Source organism: Myxine glutinosa, chromosome 5 (genome assembly GCF_964187855.1).
Source record: "Myxine glutinosa chromosome 5, kmMyxGlut1.1, whole genome shotgun sequence".
Classification (NCBI taxonomy): Eukaryota; Metazoa; Chordata; class Myxini; order Myxiniformes; family Myxinidae; genus Myxine; species Myxine glutinosa.
Window position 1 is genome coordinate 172,847,829 of NC_136265.1, and position 22,031 is coordinate 172,869,859.

Below are 22,031 nucleotides of genomic sequence, written 5' to 3' on the forward strand. Positions count from 1 at the left end.
AGGGAGCGGAAGACAAGAGAATGGGAAGCATGCAAACACTTGAGAGCACACAACATTTAAGAGCAGGGAGATGTGTGGGAGGGAGAGGGCTTGGGGGGAGGAGGCGTGGGAAGGGGGGGGGGGTGGGAGAAGTATAAAACAAGGACACCAAGGACTTCCAGGGGACAGAAGTTGGTATTTCAAAAAGTGGAATTGGGGTGAAATTATCGGGGATAGAAAAGATCAAGGTTTTGGATGGGGGAAGATAAGAGATGGTGGTGAACAGCTGTTTTAAAGACCTGGAGGGTGGAGTGGGATTGAAGAGAGTGAGGGAGTTTGTTCCAGAGGTTGGAGAAAAGAGGAATGAAGGAGTGAAGGTGAGCAGAGAGTCTTGATTTTGGCAGTTTAACCATAAGAGGGTTGCAGGCAGATCTTGTGCGACCTGTAGGAATATTTGCGGGACAGAGCCCAGAGAGAGCTGGGGGGGCAAGGCCAGAGAGGAGTCGGTAGAAGACGGTCCAGAGGTCCTTCCGGTCCAGAGGTCCAGAGGTGCTCCCCATGACTGCTTTAAGTGCTGCAGCAAGCAGCAGCTCCATAATGTGGTGACGACATGCAAAGTACAGCAAGTCACGGCCAATTTTAATTTGTTATTTTTTTATTTTTAGTGTTACGTGACCTCAATCACATGGCCTATAGGGGGAAATGTTCAAGGGTGCTGGACTACGGGGCACGTTTGTTCAAGGGTCTAAATATTTATGAATTTATCTGACATTTGGCCTTGTTTGTTTTTAGGGCAAATGGACCAGTTGTAGATGGCGAGAGCTTAACATTTCAAACTTTCAAAAATAAGGGCCACCCTAGTGTACGTGCACATAATGTTTCTTGGAAATTATATATAGTTGTACATATTCATACATATATATTCATTCATATATATATATATATATATATATATATATATATATATATATATATATATATATATACATATATATATATATATGTATATATATATATATATATATTCATATTCATATATATTGTTACGTGTGTGGGGGTAGGTAATGAAATACCGTAGTCTAGATAGAATTGTATAGATTAGCGTGCCCCGAATTTCGCGAAGAAGAAACCTTGATGACGTCAGGGCCGAATGTCCGTGTAAGCGTATATGTGTCTCCACACGAGGAGTAGAGCTATGCTAATTAGTTAGGACATAAGGATAAATTCCCAGTGTGTAACTGCCTCTATGATTTTTCCCTTTGTTCTTATAAAACTCACTCGGCCAGCCTTGACTTCGGCACAAAATTAAAACAACATAATTGCCAACGGTACCCAGATACTACTACCCCGCCTAGCCGAATCTTCTTGATCGGCGTCAAGAATGGCCGTGAGGCCACGCCCCGAAGGATCATTGGTTGGGACGAATCGACGGCGCTCGGTGATTAGAGCACGTGTGACGTCAGAGGGAACTTTCTCGAACGGGAAAAAGAAAAGACGAATGGACTGCCATTTTCACTCTCTCTGTCCTGGGTTCGTGGCAAGCGGTCACAGTTTGGCTTTGATTGCTCTCTCTGTTCTGGCATTCGTGACAGGCAGTCACAGTTTGTTCTCTCTCTATCCCTGGGCCTTCGGTGGAGGCGGCTGCGCTTTGAGCGATACGGTCTCACGCGTGGTAGAAGCCTGGTGTATCGTGGCAATCGGAGGAGGAGGGGTTTCCGCTACCTTGCACGGGCGGCTGGCTACGGTATGACTTCACACCATCGGGCACTTTCCCGTGCAAGACCTCGGGGACCCATTCGACGACCGCCAGGGTTCGAGGGCCGTTTGAGGAGACCAAAGCTGAGTACCGGCCAACGCACCACACCACATTTAATTTTATTTATTTCTCCCTGTGTCTGTATATGAGTATATGATTTGTTTGTGGTTTCGGAAAACCATCGTCGCATCCGTCCGTTCAATTAAGACGACGAGACCACCGTTTCCTTCATGCGCATATAAAGGGACACCATATTGTCGGCTCATATGCCTCGGAGTTAAAGCTCGGTCAGCCATCCATCACCCAGGGGTCTTGACTATATTTTTATATATATATATATATATATATATATATATATATATATATATATTCATATATATATACATATATATATTCATATATATATATTCATATATATATTCATATATATTCATATATATATATTCATATATATATATTCATATCTTCATTCTTCATATATATATATATATATTCATATATATATATTCATATATATATATATATTCATATATATATATGAATATATATAGAGCTGGCTTTATATAGAGCTGGCTAGTAATGGGTATATTGGCTAGTAATTGTATATACATATGTATGTATGTATATATATATATATTAAAGTCAATATTTATTTATTATGTGGGCCGCAACATTTTCGAAATGTTTAGTTTTACAATCTAGTTGCAGTTTCAGAACTTGTTGCATTACACATATTAAGAATATTATTATCTGAATTTTAATGTGCACTGTAATGGAGTTTTTTAAACTGCAGTAATAATGTTGCCACAATGATGGACGACTAACAGGAAAGGAAAGCTTGTGTTTCAGACCATGGCATGAAATGTTTTAATAGCTCAACCTGTGAGCCATATTGTTTCAACAGGTGAATTATCACGACCTGACTCAGAATTATCTTAATTTAGCTCAAGGTTTTTTTAAACGTTGGAGTCATGTGTTAGGAAACGTGTTTAGAATGCAGGAAGACAACCTTTTGATCGAATCATTTGGTTGATTGAAACTTGCTTCATAATGTGTCAATAGTTCAGTGTAAGTGGCTTTTTGAAGTCGTCTATGAATCCAAGGTTGTAAACGACGACTAACAGGCATTTTGGTGACCGAGGTAATGTGGTCGGTTTTATCCATACCTTGACAACCAGTGTTCATTTCACCCCATGCCACGCCCCATGGCATGCTTTTGGTTCGGTCCAAATTCCTTATGGGTTGGCTGATCTGGCTCGGCATAGACTCACCAGGTAGGATCTGTCGAGGCAGGTGTGTGTATAATACGTATGTGTACGCGATATGATACATCAGCGTAATGAGACAAACTCGGTCAGAGAATGAGTTGCCTGAAAAAAAGTTGTACAACAACCCTGCTGGTGTATGTTAAAGTAACCTTTTGGAGAAAGACTTTATAATCATCTGATTTACAGGTAAGCATAAGATGAGTCTGAATGCGGAACCTGCACGTAGTAATTGCTGTACGGTACTATTTGTACTTGTCGAAGCATTTAAGTATCAAAGAAGTGTTTGTTGGTATTTATCCGAAGGCAATCAAATTCCAAACAGGATATAGTAACATTTAAGTTTTTACTTGATCAGCTGTTGGAAGGACCTCGCATCACAATGTGCACCATCCCTCGCAGACGGACTGGGTTTGGTGTCCGTCGGTGTCCACCTATTTACTCGTACATTAGCTGGTGGACATTGAAGATCCTACAGTGTCTTCCGATGAAGGGTCGGCGGGTAATTGCCAGCACCCCAAACGTTTTCTTTTGTATACAGTGATAAGGGATGCGGGCAAGGGGTGAACAAGATGGATACAGCCCCAAACTCTCAAACACAGAGGGGGAAGGAAGATCAGGAAACTTTGAAAGGGGTGGGTGTTAATGGGGGAAGAAAAGATCATGGTTGTTGGTGGAGGATGACCTGAGATAGTGGTGATCAGCTGTCTTGAAGCCTAGGAGGGAAGAATGAGATTGAAAGGACATAGGTAGTTGTTGTTGTTGTTGTTGTTGTTATATAGCCCCGGACAGTTCTCTTGAACCAGCCCGTGGCACGGAGACAGCTGACTGATGTTCCAGGAGCAACCCAGAGATCCCCCACATATATGATGGTGTACCCCCGCCTTCACGAAGTCGGGCCATGACAGACTTAGAGAGAGAGAGATATAGATAGAGAGAGAGAGAGAGAGAGAGAGAGAGAGAGAGAGAGAGAGAGAGAGAGAGAGAGAGAGAGAGAGAGAGAGAGAGAGATAGAGATAGATAGATAGATATGGAGAGTCAGAGAGGGAGAGTCAGAGAGAGAGATAGAGATAGAGATAGAGATATAAAGAAAGAGAGGGGGAGAGATAAAGAGAGAGAGTGAGAGAGAGAAAGACAGGGAGTAAGAGAGAGAGAGGGGGAGAGATAAAGAGAGAGAGTGAGAGACAGGCAAGAGGGAAAGGGCCGGTCCATGGGGATCGATCGATCGATCGACAAATCCGGGCAGCAGGGAAGAATGGGGAACATGTGGTCCTTGACAAGTGCTTGGGGGGGTGGGAGGGGGGTACAACCACCATGAAGAGGCGTCCCCGATAGTTGTACATAGGTAGTTGATTCCGTAGGTGGGATAGTGGGAGAATGAAGTGAATGAATGTGCAGGTGAGCAGTGATTCTGGATATTGTGAGTTTGCCAAAGGGGGTTCCTGGCAGACCACATGCACCTGGTAGAAACCTGGTTGGGAGACAGAGCACAGGAAGGGTAAAGGTGCCAGAACAGAGGGTAGTTTGGTACTTAATCAAGGTGTGAATGAGGCCTTGCAGGTAGATTAAAGTTCAGGTGTGCCAAAGAAAGACTTTGAATGGTGGAGGATGCCCAGTGGCTTTGGAGGCCAACTCAGATATGTGGTTTGCCCAGTTAAGATCATGGCTGATAGTGATACCCGGGAGTAGATGGTAGGGAGAGGGAGAGGGAGGGGAAGGGGGAGGTTGCCATGTTGTCCTTTTTGAGAGAGTGAGATTGTGAGATTTATCAGGATTGGAAAAGATATTCCAAGTGTTTGACCAGCTTGTGTTTTTGACTGTTTGTCAAGGTGTGAAGAGAGGGAAGAGAGGTGGCTGACAGCATATCTGATGAGTGATGTCACAGCAGACAGTGGAGTCATCAGAAAATAGATAAAGGGGATTTTCCAGAGAGTTTGAGAGATCATTTATGAAAATCAGGAATAGGACTGGGCCCAGCACACTGCCTTGGAGCTCCATCCTTGACAGGGAGAGGAGATGAGAGGAATCCTTTGAGAGCCACATGTTCATTATGAGAGTAGAGGAAGTCGGTAAGCCATGAGTGGAGTTGGCCTTGGATGCCATAGGCAGATAGTTGGGAGAGCAAGGCTAGGTGCCATTTTGTATCAAAAGCATGAGAAGGCCCTGATCTCACGTCTGACATTGAGGGTCTCAATCCATTCTTGGGATCGTAGAAGCAGCATGTCCAAGGTAGAGTGACCTGGTCTGAATCTGAATTGTTGATTTGGGATGAGGTTGTTGGAGAAAAGGAAGGATTTCATATCAACTGCGATGTTGGATTCCATGACCTTGCTGATGATTGGAAGTAAGCTGATTGGTCTGTAGTTAAGGGGATTGGTTTTTATACTTTTTGTGTAGTGCAGTGATGTTGGTGGATTTCCAAGCAGATGTACGATGACCGAGGGCAAACTATAGGGTGAACAGAGTAGAGAGAGGATGTGCAAGAGCTGTAGAGCAGGTTTTTAGGAAACGTGTGCTGATGCCCTTTGGGCCAGTTGCAGAACCAGAGTTGAGAGTTCCCAGAAACTTCTCCACCTCCTCCTCAGATGAAAAGACAGAGTTCTGGAGGTGCAACTGGGTAGGGTGGGTACAGAGATCTCGGGGTTGGGGAGACAATATTTGGAAGCAAATAGAGAATTGAAGCATTTGACCTCCTAAAGAGTTGGCTGTGGTGTCACCTGAGGAGAGGGAAGGGATGGAGGGGGAGCATACACGAGAAGCAGATTTATAACAAGGCACCACCAGGTTTTAGAGGAGGGAGATAGGTTTAAAAGTTTAATCTTGAGGTTGGCCAAATTTCATATTTTTCCAGGAAGAGAATGCAAGTTGTTTCAAAAGCAACTGCCTCATCGCAGGATACCGGATGTGGGAGGTAGGGTATCATAACTGAAGGTCACATGGGATGGATCTGTGAGTGAGGGAGAGCAGATGTTTGTGGAAGAATTCCCAGGATGCGTTAATATAAATTAACAAACTCCCACTCTAACTTACAGGTTGCACCGCATCAGCGACACAGCTGAGCTCGCAGAAACGATGCAAAGCAGCAGTCACATGATGCACTTTGAAGTGAATCTGCAAAAAAAGCGTTAGTTAATTAATGATTCCACCTTCGCTGCCTTATGTCCGCACTGCTGTGAACACTTGAATCCACACCATTGTTTGTGGTCACGTACTGGATAATACAGTGCAGTGCCGGTACAGATACTTGTCTTCACGACCAAGACTAGTTCTTCATTCCACATTATTGTTTATTTACATTGGGTTTAAGGAGTATATTAATCCATGCTGGTATTCCGTCATACGGCACAGCAGCCTTTTCTTGTATGTGTTTCATTCTCGTTGTTTTTTCTCCTGTTGGCACACTATATGTTAATCACTTATGGTATCAATATATCATGTTTGAAAGTTAGAAAGCTGAGTATTATTTGTCAAGCTCTGAGGTTCTGCATTTGCTCCCTACTTAAGTGTTGTTCCCGTTTGGTGCAAATTGCCAGTACCGCTTGCTGCATCGAGGCTGAATCCTCCTTTAGAAGGAACATTAAGCCGGCTATCTTTTGAATAATCCTGAAGATGTAAATAATACCCTGGAATGTTGTCGTGTCCCCGGGGTGAACACCCCAAGAGGACGAATGACTGAAACGAGCTTTAACTCCGAGGCGTACTTCAAACTTGGCGGGATTATGTTGTTGCGCGCGTGGGAAGGTTCGAGGCCTTATCTGATCGGAAACACATGGGGTTATTCCGAACCCACAAAACAAAGAAACGAACCAGGACAGAAAGTAAAATTCAACAAATGCATAAATTTATTTGCAGTAATGTAAAAGATAACGAGGTAAACTGAAATTGAGGTAAACTAAAATTACTAAATGAGGGACCCTCCACTCTGATGCAAAATACAGACAGGGGAAAAGTGAATGAAAAGAAAATGGTGTTTATAGTGCTGGCACTTAGCGTTTTTGTTCAAGTGAGGGCGTTGAATGAAGCCGGAAGCACAATGTGGCCCGCAGCCGCACGCTGGAAAATTGCCAGATGGCGCGAAGCCCCTGTTCGAGTCGCCACGAACGTGAGGTGATTTATTGTGGCCGGTCCCCTCTCGCCTTTGTCTCCCTCTGACCGATGTGCCAAGAGCTCCGCAAACCGCCGCCGTATTCCTCCTCCTCACAGGCGCACACGCGACCAAAAACGCACCAGCACGACCCACTCTTGCCGTCCACCAAGGCACCGAGACAGAGATCGACAGGATTGCCTCTTCTTCCTCTGTTACTATCCAAGGCTTAACGAAAGGACGTAGCACAACCACAGCCGTTTGCCAGTGCGACAAAGACAAAACGAGAGGAAGATAGAGAGATGCGGTCGCCTGCAACCAAACTCAGGACAAGAGAGACCAAAATGGCCAGACCGCGTTCCTTTTTCTCTAGCTCTTGAATGTTCCACGCTGACATCACACTCTCTCTAATCATCGAGCGCTACTCAATCATCCCATCGCACCTCCACCAATCACGAAGGCCAGGGCATGGCCTCCTCGTTACGAGTTGTCGGGGGGTGGGGGGGGGGCGGAGTCTAGGCGTCGTTCGGGAATGGTCAGATGACGTTGGGGTTTTCTTGCCGATCGGCAACTGCTGTTTGTCGGCCCTAACGGCGCTGTGAGCGAATTAGCGTTTGTGGCATGGCTTTTTATTTGTAATAAAACAGCATAGGGAGAAATCACCGAGGGCAACTACACACTGGGGAGTTAATCTTTAAGTCCCTATGTTTTTAACACAAGCTCCACCCCTTTTTATGGAGACATGCAAACGCTCTTACCCGGACAGACGGCCTACTTATGTACATTGAGATGGGTTCTTCTTCTCTCTTTGCGACACTTGGAGCATGCTAATCTATACGATGCTGACTTTCCTATGAGGTATTTCATGCCTGCCCCCACAAACGTAACAATATGTATGTTCAGCAAGTGTACATATATTTTCTATATCTAGCAATATATTTATTAATACTAACTCGAGGAGATATAGCAGTAAAGCCAAACTTTGAAAAGCTGACAATCATTCATGAAAACTATTTTTCTCTTCTTCATTCTGCTGAGACTACATCATAGTAGGTTCATAAAAGTAGAGTTCTCATCTAGGACCATACTCTTAGGTAGAGTCTTGCTACTGCTAAAGCATTTCTATCGCAGCAAATACACTGATTGCTTGCTATTGCCTTTCCATCGATAATTCCAAATTGTGCAAGGCAAGATTTTGGAAGTTGGCCTGGTTACCTGCACATGATGGTGTATTATTCAATAGGTCATTTTGGGTTTTTAACGTCCTCGAGTCCTATCCCAATGGGAATCATATACAGTACTCAGACTAGAGAGCTTAAAGGCATGTACGCTACCTCTAAGCTATCCTGCCATCATGTCCTTAAGTATACCTTGCGTCAAGTTACTCATGACTGGTTGAGAATCAGTGATTGCAGATGTGAAATGTAATAATGTCGCGTAGACGGGTCTGACTAATGGCACCCATCATGCCAGGAGCTTTTGCTAATCCTGAAGATTGCCGAGCTTGCCAAATTCACACTGCGTTATCTTAACTCTTCTTTACCATTTACAAAACCGAAAGGATCGCTCTAATCCGAGGCCGAACTTGGTAGCACAATGCGTGGAAGGAAAAAGGTGGGAAAACGTCTCTTAGAATAAAATATATATATAATGAAACCCGACACAGAAATAGACAAGGCTACAGAACTCGGACAGATCTGGGGCAAGACGACATTGAATGAGGGAGATGAGGCACGAGAAAACCGTACTTATGTAGAATATGAAATAAATAAAGCCTAACCCCCTAATGGTGCCCCGTTTATGAGACTCGTACACAATGAACAATGGGGACAGACAAGGGCCTGTAGCTGGCAAGAGCTGGTTGGGGCTCCACCACAATGGTGTGGCTGCGTGGTTCGGCTGCATGGATGAAGTGCGAGAGAGAAACAAGATGTTGACTTCGCCGTGTGCAAAGCTCAATTGCCGCGTGGAATGCGGCCATGACCCTCGCAAACTGGCACTGCCCCCTTTCACGGCGAGCCCCTGTTATTGGCTGCCCGCTATTTGTGAGCAGGGCCATGTTCTGGGCTGTCCCATCCTGTGGGAGAGGCCTGAGCAAAAGTGTTTTGACTTCCTCTAGGGCTCCACAGCAGACCTCGCTGCCATTACTTGTGGGGCTTGTTAGCCAAACAGTTTGTAAAGGTCGTTCCTTAAAAAGTGCAATACTCTTTCCAGTGTGTCTTTCATGTCAAATTTCCGGTGTCACAAGACCTCATCTGGCCTCTCCTGATATACAGGAGATTTTACACAACAAACTTACTCTACACTGTCTTAAAGTTAACACTCACTGCCTCCTCCAGGCACGTTTTATAATACGACTTAATCGGACAATTTTCCCTGTCAGAGGAGTGATCTAATCTTTGCGGACATACGGACCATACTATTCTTAATACTATAGCTATGGACCACACACAACCCTCCACCCTTCTACATAACAACAACAACAACGAAACAAAATGTCATAGCCCCCGTGGTTTTAGTAATTTTGCTATATGGAGTTAAAGGCAGTCAATCGGCCATCTTTTGTCGGATTACAAAACAAAATTCTCTGCTTATGTATGCTCTCATGTATTGTCTTTGTGCCAAGTTTGAACAAAATCGGTCCAAGCATGTCCAGAAATGGTTGGGGACACATTTAGGTATAGTAAGGGCATTTTATGAGATATTTCACAAATCCGTTAACTAAATTGTTACCAAAAAATTTCGTCACCAATATGTTTGTAAAGGTGTGTAATAACATGTGTTAAAATGTTGAAGTTCAACTCCCGTGGGAAACCCAGAAAAAAAGCTGTTGAATTCGGGTACCGAAAAAATATTTTCGAGAATTTTTATTTTTTTAAATCGGCCCTTAAGTAACTTATGAGGGGTCAAATAAGGGTTTTTCATGATTCTGAGTTGATTGTTAACATTTATATTTTCACTTTTACATTTACACACAAAGTAGCTTTTATTTCACATACATATATAATACTCAAGAGTTATTTCTCATTCACAATGTCAGAAGTTTCAACAGTCATTGTCTATGTCTTCTTCAGACTCAACAACATCATGACTGCAGTTTCTGCATGTAATGCCATTACAGACTCCACAGGCCGAGATGCACGTGACCCCATTCTTCTTGCAGCTGCATCGCCGGTTGCTGCAATCTCCATGACAATTACAGCTCGTGAACTGCAATAGCTCCTCAGGAGCCGTGGGGTCCAGTGTTGGAACTGGCTCATACCCATGCACACCTATTGTCCATCCATAGTCACTGGGGTTCAGAGACATGCTCTGTAGAAGGATCCAGTCCCGGGTCTGCAGGTAGGCACGGAGTGAATGTTGTGCAGCTGCACCCTCTGTTGGAGGTAGAGTCTCTGGTTTGATCACTCCTGCCGCTGCCTTCCTTGAGAACATGTTGTACCGAATTTCACCCTTCTTCAATTCCTTCAATCTCCTTCTCCTGGGAGGAACTCGATTTGTGTGCTCTGCTTTGCATCATTAGCATGGATTCTCTTCATCCAGCCATTCCAGTTGGAGTGTGGGAACTCAGGATCGTTGGCTTTGATCACCCACCCCACTGCCCAGAGTGTGTCACCTGGAGTGAGGAGTGGCTGATCATGAGCCAGGGAGGAGGAAAGCTCAGCGAGGGGGAGAAACATGATCGCGTTCGTTCCTATCTGTTTCCTGTTCGTAAATGGAATAATCTTTACTTCAGTTCCTCTCAGGATCTTAGCTTTGTCGAGTGCCTTCAACTTCACCCGGGGGAAAGCTGCTGTTGTCTGTGGATCTGGCAAAGGTGGTGCCGGAGAGGTGACTTCGATCCAACCCATTGAGTGAAAGGGAGTGTTTCCGTGAATAGAGACAATGTTTAAATCTATATTGTCTCCAACAAACTGAGTGACTGCATTGTTTGTTTCCCCAACCTCCATAAAGACCACCTGATCATTACTTGACAATTCACTTTCACTGGCTGGCACTTTGGCTGTCATCACTGATTGATCCTCAAGCGCAGCATCAACCGCAACCTCATCATTGATCTGTTCATCGGTTTCCTCCACAATGGTGTCAAGAGTGCCAGAAGTATCTGGAACATCATCTCCACTCCTACTATTAAGGAAGCAGTATTTGTAGTTTTGTGTCTCCGTGTAAGACTCAGTGTATCCCAGCCGGTGGAACTTGTTGAGCATCCATTTTGACCCAAATCTATGATCAAGTTGTATGGCAAGCCCCATTTGGTGTGGCAATACTCCAGACCGAGGTCGACAGGCCTTAATAAAAATCTGCCCCCAAACGGCAACTCTTTCGTCTGTCTTGACAATCGGTCTCAAGAACATCTGAAGGCTTGCAGGAACAAGTGTCAGCTGACTATCGATGTCAGTCATACTGTGTGTGGTGGGGTATGACTTTGGACCTAAATCAATCAAGGCAATATCATTGGATATGAACTTGAGTGCCGTCTTTATGATCTGAGTCTTCTCATCTCCATGGTCAAGATTAGCATGATGCCCTCGCAGAATATTGTCGGTGCCATCTTTGAGACAGAGTACATCTGCCCTTCTTTCCTGTGTTGTGAAATACAAGGTGTCTTCGTATTTCTCTAGAAGTTTTATCTTTAGCCAATGCTTTGAATAAGAAAGGCTCTTCTCTGGTGACTGATCAAACTCCTGCAGCTTTTCATGGACTTGGTCCATGTTCATTACCCCATGCTCTAATTCTGAGTCTAACCATTCGCAGAATTCAATAAAAACTACCTCTCGCTCCTCATCAATACTCCTCTGTCCTCTCTTCCTTTTTCCTTCCTCATCAGTCTTGGACAAACTGTCACCTCTCGCAAACATAAGTTTGCATCGCAAATGGTACAGTGTTTCTTCTGCTACCAAGTCGTTGATCCCTTCCAGGCGTCCAGTGACTTCAGTGCCCCAGTCATCCCCGCGACTCCGTGCTGTCTTCAGCAAGCTTGCCTTCAGTGTATCTGCAGTCAAATTATCTGGCACTCTGTATTTCTTTCTAGCTTGTGCTGGATTATTTTTGTAGAGCTGGGCTGGTTGGTTGCAAAGAATGCATACATCCTTATACAGGAGGTCAACTGACTGTGATCTTCTAGAACTGCAGCCAATTGATGAACTGAACTCACAAGTAGTGCGTCTTCTCTTCAACTTTGATGACTCTTTCTCTGCCTTTGATGCTTGAGCTGACTTCTTGGTGGTTGCAACAAAGTTGTTGTACAGATCATTTTTACACTTCTGGTGGTACCTCAGTTTTCCTTCCTTTTGAGCCTCCTTCATACGTTCCACAACAGTAACATTTTCGACAGTTTCTGCTTGTTTCAATAAAGTTGAGTATCCCTTTGGAGTTGCCTGTATGAGCCTTTCAGCTGGTGTATCCGAGCGTGCACAGATGAAGCAATTGAGCACAGGTGGAGTAACGTCTTCATCCATATTGCTAGACTCCATGTCCTGCAATGTAGAAAATGAGATATATTTAGAAATTATTTTTCCACAAAGGAGTGTCTGTGGTGAAATATAAATGTTATCAATCACCTCAGAATCATGAAAAACCCTTATTTGACCCCTCATAAGTTACTTAAGGGCCGATTTAAAAAAATAAAAATTCTCGAAAATAATTTTTCGGTACCCGAATTCAACAGCTTTTTTTCTGGGTTTCCCACGGGCGTTGACCTTCAACATTTTAACACATGTTATTACACACCTTTACAAACATATTGGTGAAGAAATCTTTTGGTAACAATTTAGTTAACAGATTTTCATATGTTTCCCTTACTAGTAATAACATGGCAGCCAGTCGGCCAAATTAAAATTGATCTCGAAAAAACAGACATGCATATGTAAGCCATCATTCATTATCTGTATGCCGAGTTTTAACAATATCGGTAAATGCATGTCTGAAAAATGGTTGAGGATGTGTTCAATATCGGGTGTTTTTACAACTAAAATGGCCGTCTACCAGTCGGCCATCTTTGATCAAATGGCAAAATAAAGTGAGGTGCATGTGTTGGCCATCATGTACTGTGCTTATGCGAAGTTTTAACAAAAGCAGACCATGCATGTTCAATAAATGGTTGGGGACTCGTGTAAGTAACAAAATGGCCACGAGTCGGTCATATTGGATCTGATCTCGAAAGAAAATGACGTGCATATATAAGCCATTATTCTTTATCTGTGTGCCAAGTTTGAGCAACATCGACAAATGCATGTCCGAGAAATGGTTTCTCAAGGACGTGTTCAACATCGGGGGTTTTTATTTTTTTTACAACTAAAATGGTCTCCAGTCGGCCATATTTGATCGCATCGTGAAACAATATAATGTGCGTATGTATGCCATCATGTATTGTCTTTTTGCCAAGTATGAACAAAATTGGTCCACACAACACCAATATATGGTTGCAGACGGAAGGACAGGTGAGACCCAATCTATAAGCCCCCGTGTCGGAGTAAGTCCAATGGGAACTTACTCTTTATGTACATTTAATATGTACATTTTAAGACTAATATGTACATTTTAAGTGTCGAATTTCCATGGAGCAAGGAAACGTTTCTCATGTGGCCACGTACATATTTCATGGTCACATGGTAAACGTGTTTGATATTCTGGGTCAAACAGCAAGGTTGTTTCCGCAAGTTTCTGCATTTTTGCGTTGAGTTGTCGAATGGTAATATCTGCAATCAACACGAACTCTTCGGGTAAACAAGCTGTGGGCAAGTTCAGTCTACCTGGTGCGAACATAGCTGAAACTGTGAGACCACATGTCGATGCCTTCCATATTGTTGAGCAATGTGGCAATCCGGCTCAAGTGCCTGTAAATTATTCACATGTTTGACAGAGGTTTGTTGAGTTTCTATGGGCATCACCTTTCAAAGCGAGGCAACGTTACCTCACATCAGACATTCGCTTCCAGGTTGCAGCGCTGCAGAACACGAATTCCAAACTGTCGGACTGGTTTAGACTTGTTTGCAGAAGGGCTATTGATAGAAACATAAAACCAGATGTATTTTAACAATTCGATGAGATGCATCTTGTCAAGCCAGTGGAATGCATTGAGAAGACGTTTGGAGAATGTAAATGTGCTTTATCTGATGTTGCTACTCATTTACCATAACTGAACCACGAAGGCCTACAAGAACATCCTCTTCATTGAATTTAGATTGTCGCACGGCTGGCTTGTTCATCGCCTTTCTTTCAATTCAGGGAAATATTTTTGAGCAGTCAACTGAATTGTGAATCAGCCTGGTGTTGGCTTAGCAGTTAGGGTGCCGGCTTGGGATCCTAGGATCCTGGGTTCGAATCCCGATCGATCGCTAAATTAACACCAGGGGGGTTGACTCAGCCTGTCATCCTTCCGAGGTCGGAAAATTGAGTACCAGCTTGCTGGGATGAACGATCCCGGTGTGTACCCCGATTTAGAATAGGTACACCGTATCCCTGCAAGTCGTAAAAGGCGACTGAGGGTTGGCGTCAGGAAGGGCATCTGGCCATAAAACATTGCCTCAAACAGGGAACCATGATTGTCATGGGGCCCGCAAGGCTAACCCCCGCTCCAGCGGGGAAAATGGCTTTAAAACAATCATTCATTCATTCATTCAACAGTTGTGAATCAGATTCATTTGGCACAAAGTGTGAGTACCTAATACAGATTTTTACTTTATATGTCTATTGTAGAGAACATGCAGGAGGGAGAGGCAACATGAATTGTATTATCCGGCACATAACGACATGATGAATAAAACGAAAACGACAGGAAGACGGAAGCACGTCACTCGTCTGCTGATCTGGAATTGATGAAATGCTGGTCTGACAAATGGAACACATATTTCAATCCTGGAAAGTCTGTCTCGCCTCTCACCCTGTTGCTCCCGAAGGATTATCAAATGAACCATGGGCGGACTGGCCATAGGGCATTTGGGCAATGCCCGGTGGGCTGGGACCGCTGGGTAAAAAATGGGCCGCTGGGCTGGATAAAAAAACTGCTGAAAAAAATTTTGTCATGGAAAACTTTTGGCTCCATCCCCGGGGATTCCCCGCTAAATATCAAAAGTTCAAAAGGTCGCCCCTGACGCCTCATTATAATATTACTAGCAACGGTACCCGCCCAGTAACACGTACCAGAGCAAACAAATCGTTTGCGCAGTGGGCTCTCCAATATTCGATGTGTTCACGGTTTGAATTACGTAACGTAACGTTTGTGACGATGTTTGTGACTTTTGTGTTCACGGTCGTGTTTGATGTGACGGTGTGAACGTAATTTCGTAATGTTTTTCGTTTTTATTTTCGTAGTCGTTTAATGAACCTTTAATGAGCGTAAGAATAATGTTTCATGATCATTAGATGAATGAATGAATGTTATGAATAATGCCATGGCGTCGCGTTGGCAGCAGTGACAATATAAAAATGTTTGCCAAGAACTTCAAAGAGAGAAAAGGAACTTTTATCAGCAATGACGTGTGTCCTGAAGTTCTAAGCTGAAGAAGAGGTGCCGTACAAAATCATTCCATTTTTTTTCCTAAAGAAAAGCGAACAGTTGATGTCACTAATCACGATTTGAAACACGATGGAATAATATTTACCGATATGAACAGTGATGTGGTTTTTTTATTGAAATTCTAAAAACACTGTTCACATTTTGATGATTTGTGTGTGATATTTAACGGATGTTAAAATAAATCGCGCCTCCAAATTGAAGCCCCGCCCTCAGAGCGGGTACCGTTGCTCGTCATAGATAATGGCGACTCAACAATTTTTACCGCTTTGCTTTGAAGAACGGGAATGAAGGGGGAGGAGCGTGTTAATATGTCTGGTTGAAGGCTGTGGGCTGTGAGGTGAGGGGGTTTTAAGCCAGATTTGAATCTTACAGCCGCCATGTTGGTTGTCACTGTCACTGCGATGCGAAGCGAAAGACGCCTCAGAGCTGTCACGTTCACAATCGCTATGTCGTATGTACTCCCGATACGTGTTTCCTTCGACGATTGTAAAAACTACCAAGTCAACAGTTAAAAGGATTTTGAGCCGATAGGCCAAGTAAGTTTAGATAGGTCTACTGACTACTGATCTAGTATTGATAACAATGTCGCGAACTGACTTACGATTCTAATTTTTTTTCCTTCAGCATCTGCATCTGTAACCAACAATGGATAAAGCAAACCAGAAGAGAAGAAAAGGAGGTGCTGAGAAGGAACGTGATCGAAAGAAAAAGAAACTGTCAGATTGTGCTTCAAAGTGCAGAAACTTTTTGGATCTGTTCAAAAGTACTAATACTGGGCCTGGTGAAGTCAGTGAACACAGGGATAAGGATACTGAATCGGTAGCTGGACCATCAGCAGCTGAATTGGTAGATGATCAATTGGCAGATGAATCAGTAGATGACCAATTGGCAGCTGAATCGGCAGAATTGGTGCAAATTGGTGAACACGAACAGGTGCGGTCAGCTGAGAGAGATGTACCTGCTGCAGCTGCTGCACTTGCAGAGGAGGGATACCCCTCGATTACTACTTTAAGAAACCATGTAGAGATGAAGATTGTTTGCTGTTTTGGAATTACCACCCTTATCAAAAAACTGACAACCGAGTGGTCAAGAGGTGTTTCATGCGAAAAGATGGTACAAACAGATGGTGGTTGTCATACAACAAGAACAATCATTCTCTTCACTGTTCAGTGTGCTTGGCGTTTTCCAGCACCTCAGACTGGTCCACGTTCATCGAGGGAATGACTGACTGGCGACATGTACATACACGTGTTGAAGAACAGGAACGCTCTTCTTTTCATTTGAGATGCTCTACAGCATACCTGGTAGATCGACAACAGTCCAGCGTTTCTCACCTGCTCGCACGCAGCCATCATTATGAGGTTAGAAAGACACGACAAGTGATGGAAAGAGTTGTGGATGTGGTCAAACTCATTGATAAGAGGGGACTGAGCTCCAGAGGAAGTAATGAAGAAGCGGCATACATACTTGTCAATGAGGAGATCGAAAATGGTACATTTCTGGAAGTTGTAAAACTACTTCGGAAGTATGATTCCTGCACAGCCGATCATCTCTCTCACTTTGTCCAGAACAGCAAGAAGCAACATGAGAAGGCAAAGAGTTCACGAGGTCGAGGCTCCTTGGTAACTTTGCTGTCTAAAACTACAGTGAATTATGTTATCACAGTTATCCGGGATAAGATACGTCGGTGGATTTCTGAAGAAGTAACAGACATGTTTGCTGTGGAAATTGATACCACTCAAGACATCTCAACACAAGACCAGTGCTCTGTTGTTCTGAGATATGTTGATAGCACTGGCACTATCCAAGAAAGATTCGTGAGTGTGGTGAATGAAATGTGAGGAATCTACTGGCGAAGCTTTTGTGCAACTTGTTTCTGAAGTCTTGTTAGGACTGAATCTTGGCCTCAAGAACTGTGTTGGAAACTCAACTGATGGTGCAGCAAACATGCAGGGGCGCTACAAAGGCTTCAGTACTCTGCTATCAAAGGAAGCTCCAATGCAGATCCATGTTTGGTGCCACGCACATGTGTTAAATCTCGTTGTGACTGAAGCTACAAGTGATGTGGTGACTAGCGCATCACTGTTCTCACTACTGAATGACATTGCAGTATTCTTTCGGGAATCTTATCAGCGAATGAACATCTGGAGTTGACACTCCACTACTGTGAAACGAATGGGAACTATCGGAGAAACTAGATGGTGGTCAAAGGATGCCGCCTTGAAGGTTTTTGGTTCATTCAACAATCCAACTGGAGCACTTTTCATGGAAGTTATCACCACTCTTAATGCCATACTTGTTGCTGACCAGATCCAAGCAGCTGTTAAGGCCAAGATGAAGGGATACATTGCCAGTCTCCTGCAGTTTGAAACAATTCTGACTGCACAAGTATATCTGCATGTATTCTCCCGCACTACAGCGCTCTCCAAGTATCTACAAACTGTGCAATTGGATCTGCTGACTGTGCACCGGATGGTGGATGAATTGCTAGAGAATATGCAGATGCTACGATTGCTACGGGATGACTTCCAAGCTTGTCATGATGCAGCTGCAAATTTTGTTCAATGGGCTAATGACCAGCTGGATGAAATGGATGTAAATCTTGTTATGGAAGAGTCCCTTCCTATAAAACGGCAAAGACAGCACAAACGTATTGATGGCGAACTGTCCATAGATGAGGCTACATCAGCTTCTGACCCAGTAAAGAAGTATCGCATTGAAGTGTACAACCGAATAGTGGACACTATTGTGAGCAGCATCGAGCAGCGGTTTGACAGATCAGCAACATCAACATTGTATGCTGATCTCTCACTTCTTCACCCAAGGAACTTTGATCAAGTGCCATCGGGAGCTCTGGAAGAGCTGCACAAACATTTGCTGAGATTTGATGATGGTGTCACTGCGGAACAGCTACGAAAAGAACTGTGAAGCCTTGGAGAACAATGGTCAACACTGAAACAATCAGTAGCAGATGCTTATACAGTGCAGGAGGACAGTGAGTCTGAACAGGACAGGAAGACTCTGCCAAGTACATGCAAGTCATGTAAAGCCTGTCCTCTCTGCTGATACAAGGTGCTCCTCAAGTTGAACCTCTTCACTGATGTCTACAAGAGCATTGGGCTTGCCTACACGCTGCTGCTAGCGCTGCCTGTGTCACAAGTGGCATGTGAACGGTCTTTCTCTGCTTTGAAGAGAATCAAAAGCCGTCTGCGAAGTACAATGACACAAGAACATCTTGAGGCGTTCATGTTGATGTCTGTGGAATAAGGGAACCTGGCCAAGCTTGACACTGAGGATATCATTGATGGTGTGCCTGCCAGAAGCAGCGAACTGCGCAGGCACCTACTCTCTTAGACATGACATGTGCTTGTGTTACTGAAAATAAATTTAATTTTTAGTGGATTTTTTTTTTTCAAGCATTTCGTCTATTTCCTCAGATAAGCAACATATAAATGAATAATGGGCCGACCTAGGTGAAGGATGCCCGGGCCGGTTTTAAGACCCAGTCCGCTACTGAAATGAACCCACATATTTATTGCCAATGCTCAGCCGCTGAAAGAAGTTTAGTGTTTTGAACTTATCCGAGGCCTCAGGATCAGCCACGACCTCTCCTAAGCCGACTATACAGCAATGCTGGCCTCCAAAGCCAGCCGCAGATTGGGCATCTTCCATTGTTACAAGTCATTCCTTGGAAAATCAGAACTACTCATAAATAGCCTAGAAGGCCTTTGTCTGCAGCTCAATTGGGTACTGCTCTGCTCAATTGGCTGAAGCCCCAGCATCATAAGTTTATTTGTGGAATATAAAACACTCAATATCATTGGCTTTTCCTGTGATGAGGTTGAAGCACAAGGATAGAGGCTTTCACTTCTGCTTTTTCTGCCTTTTCTCCGGGCTCCTCTGTTCTCTCAGCTCTCCAACCCTCGGTCCCCAGTAACTCCAAAATGTATGGGTTTTTCCATCAACCTCCTCCTCATTCAACTTGCAAAATCAAGGCTCATTGCACAACTCCCCTCCTTTATTCCTCTTTTATCCCATTTGTGGAACTGCCTTCCTCAGGCTGTTCATCCCACTCTCTCCTCCAGGGCTTTGAGCATGCTGTGTGTTACCATTTCTAGTCTTACCCCATCCACATTTGTGATTTTTTTTACACTTATTCTATTTACCTTTATCCACCTATTCCTTTACCTTCCTATGTACTTGTAACTTATTTATACCTATCTATTCTATCTTTGTTAACCCCACCCAACCCAACCCTCTTACTTTTATGTTTATTTTACTTTTACTGACTTTTACTGACTGACTGACTCTTGCTTTTACTTTTATGTTAACCCCACCAAACACACCTGAAATAAATAAATAAATAAATAAATAAATAAATAAATATATATATATATATATATATATTTTTATATATATATATATATATATATATATATTTATTTATTTATATATATATATATATATATATATATATATATATTTATTTATATGCATTTATATACATTTTTATATATATATATGTATGTATTTATATATATATATATATATATATATATATATATATATATATATATATATATATATATATATATATATATATATATATACAGACTTGGCATTTAATATGGAATATTTTTTTTTTCTTGACGGGTTTACTTTCTGAACTCAGTATATCAATCTGGTGAGTTTATTTTACCCTACGGTGATGTCTTTGTTGAAAGAACCATGTCGCTGATTGTCGTTCGCAGCAAGAAGTCAATAACACGATTATATCACAGGTGGCGTGACAAAATGTAAGGACAGGTACATTTGACGATTGCCTTCACAATCGGGTATATAAGGGTTGTTGCGTTCTGTATTAGTGGAAAACAACTGCTGCACGTCTACAAAAGTTATTGCCGCTTCCTCTGGAGATGGTCCGTCAACTTGACAATGATGTTTGTCATGGAGTGGTGGCTTTACGAAATTCTGGCATGAAACAGCGTGCTATTGCTCGGCAGTATGGCATCACTCAAGGTCAGGTGTCAAAGATCCTGAAACGAAATGCTCAGCGGGGTGTCCCTACTCCAATACCGAGGCCAGGACGTCCACGCAGAACCACAAGGAGAGATGATCTCCAGCTGCACCGGTTAGTCTGCAATGGCCGTACCAAGTCAGCTAATCGGCTTAGGGCTGAGTGGCAGCAACTGACAAATGTGCCTGTATCCAGAAGGCTAGTCAACCAACGACTGGTTCAAGCAGGCTATCGTGCCAGGCGTCCCCTGAGAAAGCCACGCCTGACCAGACAACACAGCCAGCGCCGATTGCAGTGGGCCAGAGAGCACCGTCAATGGCAGTCAGGACACTGGAATCACGTGACCTTCAGTGACGAGTCTAGATTTCTGGTCTATCGTCAAGATGGCCGCGTCCGAGTGCGCAGACAAGTGCATGAAGCCCACAACGAAGATTGTATAGTGCCAAGAGTCCAAGCTGGAGGTGGTGGGGTTACCGTTTGGGCTGCTTTTCATGCAGGGGGCAAAACTGACCTGGTTGTTCTGAATGGAAACCTAAACCAGTTGAAGTACAGGGTCATTCTGGAAGAAACATTGCTTCCATTTGCTCGTGCAGCCTTTCGAGGAAACTTTGTCTTCCAAGATGACAATGCACGGCCTCATCGTGCTCGCATGATCCAACACTTTCTTGCTGACCATGGTGTAGAGCATATGGAGTGGCCTGCCATGTCCCCGGATATGAATCCGATAGAGAACTTGTGGGCAGAATTAACGCGTCAAATCGACAACTTGGACCAGCAGACTACCTCTATGCGTGAATTGCAGCAGACTATTGTCACTGCATGGCAAGCGATTCCTGTCCAAACCTTGGCAAATCTCGTGACAGCATGCCTCAACGTGTACGTGCTTTCCTGAATGCTGGTGGGGGTTACACGAAGTACTGAACTGTAATTTTACTGTCCGTAATCCCAGTCATAATTTAGCTTTTGTTTTTGTTTAAAAATTTTTTGGCTAATGTGTAAAATAAAGAGATACTTCTGGAAAACGTACAGAAGTTTAACAAAGTACTGTCCGTGAATTGAGTTCGATATCAGTTTACATCACTTTCAAGAATGAATTTATTTGCTTCGAAATGTCAAATATGGTTTTTGTTTCTTTTAAAGGTCACATTAACAAAATCTAGAATAATTTCAACATAATTCCAATGAACTTTTGGTTCCAAGTCGTCTTGAAAAGTAAGTTCACCCCCACAAAAAAAATATTCCATATTAAATGCCAAGTCTGTATATATATATATATATATATATATATATATATATATATATATATATATATATATATATATATATATATATATATATATATATATATATATGTACCTTAGTCCAGGTAGAATGCATAGGTAGTGTGCTCGGACTGTCGTGAAGAAGAAGAA

The 22,031-nt window shown here is 43.2% G+C and overlaps 1 protein-coding gene across 4 annotated transcripts in view; it reads left to right on the forward strand.

The window, feature by feature from the left end:
* Positions 1-22,031, forward strand: part of LOC137426721 (synaptotagmin-14) — a 291,083-nt gene that overhangs the window by 62,161 nt on the left and 206,891 nt on the right. The window contains exon 1 of one of the 4 annotated variants that reach the window (XM_078779095.1): positions 2,965-3,009. The exons of 1 other annotated variant lie outside the window; for it this stretch is intronic. In XM_078779095.1, the coding sequence (XP_078635221.1) occupies positions 2,973-3,009 (37 nt within the window). In that variant the 5' untranslated portion in view covers positions 2,965-2,972. Of the gene's footprint in view, positions 1-2,964; positions 3,190-22,031 lie in introns of those variants that run through there. 2 more of the 4 variants (XM_068115531.2, XM_068115530.2) reach the window with 2 other exon arrangements.